At 36.6% G+C, this 9810-nt stretch overlaps 1 protein-coding gene across 1 annotated transcript; it reads right to left on the bottom strand.

Moving 5' to 3' along the window:
• Window positions 1–2104: 2104 nt before the first annotated feature.
• On the bottom strand, window positions 2105–9035 carry LOC139122955 (cytochrome c oxidase assembly protein COX18, mitochondrial-like). The gene is made up of 6 exons (XM_070688845.1): window positions 8693–9035; window positions 7460–7945; window positions 6312–6462; window positions 5722–5849; window positions 5134–5241; window positions 2105–2493 (listed from the first exon to the last, which is right to left on the bottom strand). Exons 1-6 carry the CDS (start codon window positions 8747–8749, stop codon window positions 2314–2316), a joined length of 1110 nt encoding a protein of 369 aa, XP_070544946.1. The 5' UTR covers window positions 8750–9035; the 3' UTR covers window positions 2105–2313.
• Between the last annotated feature and the right edge of the window lie 775 nt (window positions 9036–9810).

Raw genomic sequence — 9810 nt, 5'->3', positions numbered from 1 at the left:
TATGAAAATTCGGTACACGATAGTGTATGATATGAGAATAATGTACCAGTTCCTTCTCTCTAACAAAACAGTATTCTATTTTGATATTTCACGTGTAGATTTTTGTAATACTTCATCAAATTTTACCAGTAATCAAAGTGCCCGAGATAGCTTTGATGAACACAGAAGGGAAGTAATTTGAAGCTTGATGGTATTTTTGACTGAACTGAACAAATTGTACTCCAGGTCCTCAAAACACCAATTTGCTCATTTCCTACTTCTCACAATGAAGAAAGTAGTCAGGTATGTTGGGGTGATATGGCTGTTTTGTGTAACAACTACTGGTTGCAATTTGTATTGCCACAACCCAATTCAACTACATTCTAATAGAAATAGGTATTGAACAAGGGAAAGGAACAGCAGTAATTCCTTCACTTCATAGAGCCCCTTCTCCCAGCAGTTTTTGGTTAAAAATTTGAAATTATCTGATATCATCATGATTTGTCTACTGTACACATTGCAGGACTACAGAACTCGTATCACAGAGTCCAGGCTAAACTGGTGAGGAAGTTTCCTGTTGGTAGAAGTGTGATTCGTCTCCGCATTGGTGCAAATTGTCTTCAGTAATAGCGAACGGATAATGCTATACAAAATGCATAATTTGCACAACATGCTAACTTTCATAACATAAAAATGAATCAAGCCAAGACTACATTTTTCTTTGCATAATTTGTTTATTTCTCAAGACATGATTATTTCAAGCCTGACTCAAGTAAAATTTTAATGCACTATTTGACACTTGCTTTATTATATGTACTCATTCACTGTCCCAGTACACACACACTAGCTGACAACATACTGTATTTCCCAATCAGCAATCCTTTAACAAATTGTAGCATATCTGTGAAGAGCAGTACCCTCAGTGCTGCTCCATAAAAATATGAAATTTAATCTCTTCTGAGGATAACTTCAATACGAACAATTTTCATGTAACCCTGTGTATGAATGAAAATTTCTGACTTATTCTTTAGTCAAATTTGTCTCTAGTCTGGAAATTCAACATCCTTGGGTCAAACCATCTCAATCTAGTTGCCCGCACACAAGTTAACGGGACACAGTCGTCGGAACTGCAGTCAAAGGTCGTATGGGACCCATACGACCAATGTACGGGTAAACACTGTATCCAAGACGTGATGTTGATTGATGAAAGTGAAAACATGTCTGTCATAATCTACATAGTATAAATAAAATGTTGTAGCTATGATGATGAGGTGCATCTAGATATCATGCACGAAATACATTGTTTGAAAACAAGAAACACAGGTGCAGTTCTGACGACCATGTCCAATTAAACCACGAAAAAAGTGAACAAAGAACTGCTGAAGACTGTACAGTATGAGATCATGACAAATTCTCTTTGCACAGTGTTCTTTCTCCACAAAATACCGCTTGTGGGTGTTAAAATAAATAAGAGAGACTGTGGTATGGTGTACACCGTTGGAAGATGCTGATATTGCTAGCAGTATAAAAGGCATGAATACAAATGAAATTTGACTGATGTCATGCTTTGCCAATTATTCAAGTAAAGCTATCTTGTGAAAAGTTTAGCTGTGTTTGATGAATTTCACCAGTACCCTATTAGCTCATCTGACCACTGGCAAGTTAAAACTCTGTTGAATGAAGAAATGAAGGAGTTGAAGTTGCTAATGAACAGTTGAAAAACTTTTTGAAGTTAAATGGTTTGTTGAGGTGCATATGTCAGGTCTAAATGTTGATTTCTCATCACCCTAAAATTTACCTCATAGTGTAATGTTGACGGTGAAACTAGACATTCTACCTAACCCTCACACTAGAAAATGATACACAGGACTCCATCTTCAATTCAATCAGTCCATCTTAAACACTGTAAAGATTTCAAAGCATTCAATTTCATCTCAATCTGACAAACGATCCGAGAAAAGACAAATATTCTTTATGATTTGACCTCTGACCTGGCAGGCGTGAAATTTGTACATAAAAGAATTGCTATTTCCATTTGATGGAACCAGCACATGTAGACAAAAGAAAGTTAACAAAGTACATTTCATGGCATTCACACTGAAATAAAAAGCCATAAAAACTGAAATTAATGATCACGGTGAGTTGCAATCATCATTTAATTACTGAAAGACATTACAATCACAAAACTGTACTGAAAAGCAGAGATCATAAGAATGAAAAGGCAAGTATGCTTCCTGTGAGAGTGTTGTCTTCAGTCCCAATAAACTCACTGTGTAGACACTTTGAAACAGATGAAATACTACCGGTATGAAAGTTTGCAAAGCAATTGACAGTTCAGAAGATCTTCTTGGAGAAGTAGCGAGCTTTGAAGATTTGTTTCATTTCTTTCATTGGTTTGGTCATTTCACTGGGTGATTTGGGAATTCCTAGAGATTCTCTCACGACAGGTTGTTTGAGCAGAATGAACTGTCCAATGCCACAGAGACTGGATGTTAACCAAAACAGCTGAATGGACTGAAAATGAGAAATAAAATACAATTCACGGATGTAGAAAATTTTGGTTACACGTGGCAAAAATAAAAGTATAGGCGGTTACAAGTGGTGTGTGAGCGCACAAAGTTTGTACAAAATGTCTTGATTTTTAACTGAAACTAAATTTTCGCAGCCGGTTGATTTTGCCAGTTGCTGGCTATTTTCTACATCCCTGCATTTACAGTTATTAGAGCAAAGTCAACAGAAACTAATCCAGCTCTTTTTTCTGGATAACACATTAACTTATGTGTGCTTTATGAATGGTTCTACGTACCTCTATGTTGTACAGTGTAAAGTAATTCTGCAGAGTTCTAATTCAATAAACAGGGCATCACTGCTTAAGTCATAAATGAATCAAATTCTATCTGTACATACATGTATGTCAACACAAGTACAGCATGCATTTTGTTTCCTATTAACCTCTCTGTTTTGAAAATTTTTATAGCTGAAAAATTTTATTTTTCCCCACAGAATTAGCACAGTGATGGAAGCCATTTTGTATTTCAAACATCGGTAAACGTTGAGTGATTTCTTTCTCTAGTACCAACGTTGCACTGTGGTCCCTAATCTGTATTATAACACGCCACATGCTCATTCCCTGTCGCCATTAGCCAGAATACGTCACGTGACGAGAAAATATATACGTCTAGTCCCCACCGGATCGACAAAAGTGACGTCAGAGGGCATTTTTTGAAAAGCTATTTCCCTAGGGAAATAGTCCTGACCAAATTTGGAAAAGTGCCCGGTCACGTGACCGTAGTGTCAGCTGCATCTTTGCAACAATGGCGGGTGACTAGAACGTGATGTGCGTCCGGGATAGGTGACGACACATTCTCTAAAACAGATTTTCCAACATTTTCCAACATTCCAACAGCGTAGGAACATGAACAGCTCAGTGATGGAAAAAATTAAAGTGCAACTAAGGATGTCGCTAGGTATGTTTAGAATATTTTTTGAAAAAAAGTGGTACCACGTACAACTGAAACCGCTGTGGAAACATCGCCCAGTGAACTTGTCACAATGGATTGTTGCGGTGCAAAATATCAAAACACATTAAAAATTATAAGCTGTCTGACCAGCAGTTTTAAAAACAAGCGACTCAACAGTTGACAGAGCTCTGCTGTGTTATTGTAGAGAATAACCTTTTGTGACACATGTATTGATGAAGAAGGTGGATATCTTTGATTAACATTGTAAGTGAGTTCTGTTGAGTAAGTTGAGACTGTACATACTCAGAGAAAGCACACTGAAGAGACAAATGTTTGAAACTTAAGAAGTTCAAGGTCATCAAAAGCATTATAAGGAATCATGTAACTTTCATTGCACTGTTTACACAGATTGCATAATTGCTATAAATAGCACATAAGGAATCTTACAGCCCAGCTTTACCATAAAACCCTATCACTTTGACCACTCTTTTAATTGACCACTCTATTTTTTTCCTCAAAAAGTAATTTTATTTTATCCTTACCAAGTCAACCATAAATGGAAATTAGAACTTTCTCTATCTCTATCTCTATAGACTATTTTGAGCAATTTCTTTTAGATAACATACAGGGCACAATAAATGACGGTTCAGAATATGTCAAAGTTGGGATTCAGGAAAGTTGCCTTTACATGTTTTAATCCTCCAAGATGGTAAGCATTTCACTATGAACTGTCAAAAAAAGTTGAACTTTCTGATAATTCTACACTAAAATTATTTTGGCTTTGATGATTTCCTAATTAATTCAATTATTTAAAATCATATTAATTATTTTTTTCTGGGTGAATTGATAGGGTTTATACAGTACAAGAATTACATACAATATAAGTCAAATTTTGACCAAAAATGACAAAAAAATTCCTTAAAAATACACATTTGCATATTTCATCACAATTTGAACAAATCTAAGTTGGGTTACCCCTAGGGACCTGTATATCAAATAACAAAGCTGTCTGACCAGCGGTTATGAAGAAGATTTTTTACCAAAAACACCTTTTTTGGCATTAATTTGCCTATTTTCAACAATATCAAAAAATTAAAAAAAAAAGTTTCTCAAAATCATATTTTTCATCTACACAACAAATATCAAATCAGTAAGTACTGAGTGGACGGACGCCTCACAAACGGACATACATACATACATACATACATACATACATACATACATACATACAGACTGACGACGGACGCCGGACGGATACCCATCCCAATAGCTTCTATAGACTATAGTCTATAGTAGCTAAAAACTATATAACAATACAACATGAGCATGTAGTGTGTTATAAAACACATATAGCCTGGTCTTTATTCGGGCTATAGTGCTCGTCTATTACCCTCGTGGCCGTGTGTTACCCGAAACACATCGCTATACCCCTCGACCTACGGCCTCGGGGAATAGCCATGTGTTTCTGGTAACACCGGCCCCTCGGGGTAATAGACAGGCGCTATAGCCCTAATGACCAGGCAAATTGGTCTTTATTCTTGATTTGGTAAGAGTATGGTTGAATTTCATTGAGGAAAGTTTGAGCGAAAGTTTAAGTCTCGTTTCCAAGGCTCATACTACCTTAATGCTTACAATTATTTCAAGCAAAAGTACTTGACAGGGACATTGCATATAATTTGGAAAGCATACTCACAGCGGGCATGATGACAGCGGCAGGTAACATAACAGTGGAGACTCCACGCAGAAATATTTTAAGTCTTCTTTGCGTTCTTGTTTCTGGTCCTCTTTGCAAATTCCACAACTGTCAATAGAGACAAATGAATCTTAGCGACTTTGAATTTGAAAACTTAACAACTCCAGTCACACAATTACAAAAGGGTTAATGCAGGGCAGATGTTTGGGATCTATGAGTCTATTCAAGAATTTCTTCAAATCTTGTTTGAGTCTTATACCAATGTTTGTGGTTAAACAATTTCACATATTAGAAAGAAATAATTTGTTTCATGTTGGCTAAGGGAACACAATGTTAATGAGGTACATGGAATTTAGTTATGCTTTGACTGTGTGTCATTTTCAGGCAAATCTTTGGATGAACATACATTCATAAATTGTATTTTAAGGATATAGTCTGATTTAACAAAAAATATGGAAATTTGGGAAAAAAATGTTAAGGACCACATGACATTAATAGTGCAGCAAGCAATATTCCATTTATTTATTGCGACTTTTCTCATGGCACATATATAGTCTGACAAATTAACACAGTTGTTATTATTCTCACCTCGATCAGCACCATATTACTGATATAAAACAACACAGGTAATATAAGGACAGGATCAGCCACGGTTAAATTTGAAAACCACAGAGCGCCCTGGTTACAGAATTCTGGTATAAAGTCCACATCCATCTCTGCAGAAATATACAAACACATCATGTATAAACTAATTGATCATATGATGAAAAATTGCCTGGAGTTCATCTTATCTTGAGAAAAGCATTTTTCAGGCACGTTACCTGGACTCAATAATATTTTGATGCACTGCAGCAGTGATGATAAAGTGTCGTTTTGTGTAGTTTTCTCTCTTGCGGTAGAAATATAGCTTTAAATTCACTGAAATTATTCGTATTGAAGAAATTATTTTAATGATTCTCTCTACCTCTAAATGCAATATCTTACATACACAGAATGCTTTCTTTGTCATTTACCATGATGAAGGATCTTTTACAAACCTTTCAACACTTATATGCAAATATGTACTTGCTACTCATACATATGCAAAACTCTGAAGAAAACTTAGATAATGATATGCTGAAGAAATACTTTGAAAGTAAGAAAATAGATATGGCATGGAATGATTTGAAATATGTTACCTGTGCCAAAGATTTCTTTCTTGCCACCTGACATTTGACCCAAAGCTATGGTCATACCACTCCAGGCTGCCACATGGCCTATTACTGGCATAAGGAACTTGACGGGATGACATCGTTCAAGACTGTAGTAATAAGCAACTATTTGTCTGACCTGTAAACAGATGTTATGAGATGTGATGAGTGGTGTTCTACACAAACTGGGGAAACTTCTGAACATAGATGAAGTTTTGATACAAAGATGATCCATAGGTTTGTACAAAGATCCATCTGCAATTTTCATCTTACGTATAAATCTATGAATGTCAGATTTTGTTACTGTGGAAAAATCCTCAAACTACATGTATACAAGTGATCTCCATGGAAGCTTCAAAAACAGTATGGAAGTTTGTCCATGACCAAATGATGAGATTGATTGAACAAAACACCGGACACACCATAGAATTCTGACGGTGAACCCTGTAGAAAGCTTTGGTGTTCTGGAGAATATACATAAATGTACAATGATGATGGGCACTGGAAACAAAACTGTATTTCTGTACCAGTTGCAGGGCCTGTTCATGTACATGGGTGCTTCAGTTGAGTCCTAACAAGCTCAATGCTGGATTGGAAGATCCTCTGTCAGAGAAATGAGGAAGGGAGTGCAAACATATCTTCCAGTCCAGATATCTACAATCTTTTCCCAATGTGTCTTCAATAAATGTATTTTAAATACATTATTTATCACCTTTCAAGTTTTTAATACATGCATTCCATTACTGACAAGAGAGTAAATTTAGAAAAGAGATGAATACTACAGGAAACATATGGTTAGCCATTAATTTTCGATTTTGCTGGTCCAAAAAATGGTATCAAGGTATAGTCGTCTTCTGGCTTAGTCTGGTTGTCTTCTATACTGATTAATCAAACATGAATATCAATTGGTCTACAACAGTAGCTGACTGAACTGGCAAATCCACTGTTGTCAGCAAAATATCTGGACATGCCCGACAGCAGGCAACTGGATGGATTTGGCGAACAAAAGAAACAGAATCAAAGGTTGAGATGATGCTAATATGCTTGAAACGTTTCATTGAGAATTTCAAACCAAGAATCCAAACCATGTGAGAAATGGATGTCCCTGTAACAACAGAAAGATAGATCTTCCATACCCCTTTCTCATATTCCTTGGCTTTGTAACTTTCCCTCCATTTCTTTTCCTTGGCTTCAATTTCAAGGTTCTGTCTGAGCACTTCAACATGTCCATTGATTTTCGGTTGTATATTTTCCATCTTAGCCCGGACTCTCTGAGTCATTATACCAAGTGGCAAGTGCAAGAGAGTTCTCATGGCAACTGTTGATGCGATAATCGTCAACCACCATGGCAGATTGCTACTTAGATGAATGTAATCTACAAATTCATAAGCTAGTTCATCAAGCAGTGGAACATAAATTGTCATTTCTTCAAGTGGTACATCAGGTTTTGATGAACTGAATCTCCTCTGTTCAAATCCAACAAGACTGTTAGCACACTGTGCGTGACAAAATTTTCCAGGCAATACATTATATCCTCTCCTTTGTTGAAGACTACTTTCCCATGCAACAACTCCATTACATTGCATTCCACTTGATAATGCCCTCTTGCACCATTTCAATACCTTGGAAGCAAACATACGTTAGTCAGATTAATCTGTGAAATGTCATTTGATCTAAGACTTTTTGAACAAGTCATTGTCAATAACATAGTCCCAACTTGGTCACTGAATTTGGAAACCACTGATATAAATGATGGTCATGTTGGCTTGTATCACCAAATCGACATACATATGTATGACATAGGGAGTAATCCTTGTACCAAGTTTGAAAAATAAATCTCTCCAGGCGTCTCTGAGAAAATTGCGTGAACAGATGCATGCAAACGACCAAACTATACGTATTATGCTTTAATGGTTTTAGTAAACTTGACCTGATGGTGAAATATGAACTTAGCAGGTAAAGGGTTAAAGTTGTACAATAATAAGCACTTAATGTAAAACTCAAACTATTGAGTGACATCAACAATGAGAAAATGTTTCAATACTTTGAGAAGTATTTGAAGCTTGTTTTCTGCTTGTCATTGATAGTTTTGCAACATAAAGAATTTCAATGTGATATTTCATACCATCTTGTGCCACATTCTTTTAATTTATCAAGTTTTCAGTTGCATTCAAGGTATTTGATGATTATTCAAACGTTAAATTGGCTATTTTGACGTGAAACTAATGCCCTTCCTAGTGGAGGGTGACTGTACTTCACCATGCAAAATCCATTCGTCCCTCCCCCCCCCCCCCCAACCCTTTTCAGGACAATACCGAAATACTAAAATTACAAAAGTTATTGCGGTTTGATTAAATGATCAAACATACCTGACTGCTATTTTTGCAATAGTACGTACAGTTCCGCAAAACATGGACGTGAAGCATTTTTTACACTGTTCATCTATACTTTGAGAAGCTGACGTGACCAAATGTGACCTTTCGATGACTGGCTGCGTCTGCAACCCATGCAGCGATCGTGAAAGTTGATAATGTGTCGTTGATCGAAGTGCGATTCAAGTCTTGTTGAGGCTGTTATCAATGTCACGGCTTGGTAAACAGTCAACAACCCTTAAACATCAATCGACCTTCGTCGATTGCGGCTTTGGTGCGAAAAAAGCACGTCCTCTGCAAAGACTTCAGCAGGCCGCCATTTTACTCCCCGATAGTTGTTCGGTGGTAGTTTACTCTTGGAATCCGAACTTAAATCTACATCTCACGCGGTATCACAGTACCTCAAGCCATGAAGCCATATACTCGTAGTGTTGTTTGGGGTTGTGCAGCTCGGATATCAACCAACAGTAGTAATTATATAGGAATTGCTCATTATATTTTTGGAGGGGGTGAAAGAACGAAATACGTACAATGTTTTTTGCGTTCTCGTAAAAGCTGACGCTGTTTAGTTCGCGTGGTCAGAAGCACGCCATTTTCAACTCGTGTACATGTCCTCGTTTGCAAATGTAAATAAGCGAACATTTTCGAAACACTGGTGAAAAATTGACTTACAGCCCTTTATTTACGAGATTAATCACTGGGAGCCAATATTACCAGGCGATTTCTGCAGTTCAATTGTTCATTTTAATTTTTGCAAACTCCATTTCTTGCCAACTTTGAAGGTTTTTGGAACCAGCAATTTGTGAAGAGATATGTGAACTTTCAAGCTTAGGGAAGGACCATTAGATCTTGGGAGGCGGGGGTGGACACAATCACATTGTGAATGTTTGTTGACAATTGTAAATTTGTGATTTTTTTTCAAGTTAGTTTTCTCAAGTTAACGTAATGTGCTGTTTTTTTGTTCTAAGAAAACAGATTTACAATTTAATGGAGGTCTGATTTTATCTTTTTTGTTTTGCAAACTAGTCTGAAGACTTTTTATTCCTGTTTGATTATTTTTACCCCAACCCAAGATCTAATGATCCATCCCTTAAAGAACAAATCCTACACACAGC

The sequence above is a fragment of the Ptychodera flava genome, chromosome 22, assembly GCF_041260155.1.
Source record: "Ptychodera flava strain L36383 chromosome 22, AS_Pfla_20210202, whole genome shotgun sequence".
Lineage (NCBI taxonomy): Eukaryota > Metazoa > Hemichordata > Enteropneusta > Ptychoderidae > Ptychodera > Ptychodera flava.
This window is presented reverse-complemented; position numbering and strand designations above follow the sequence as displayed.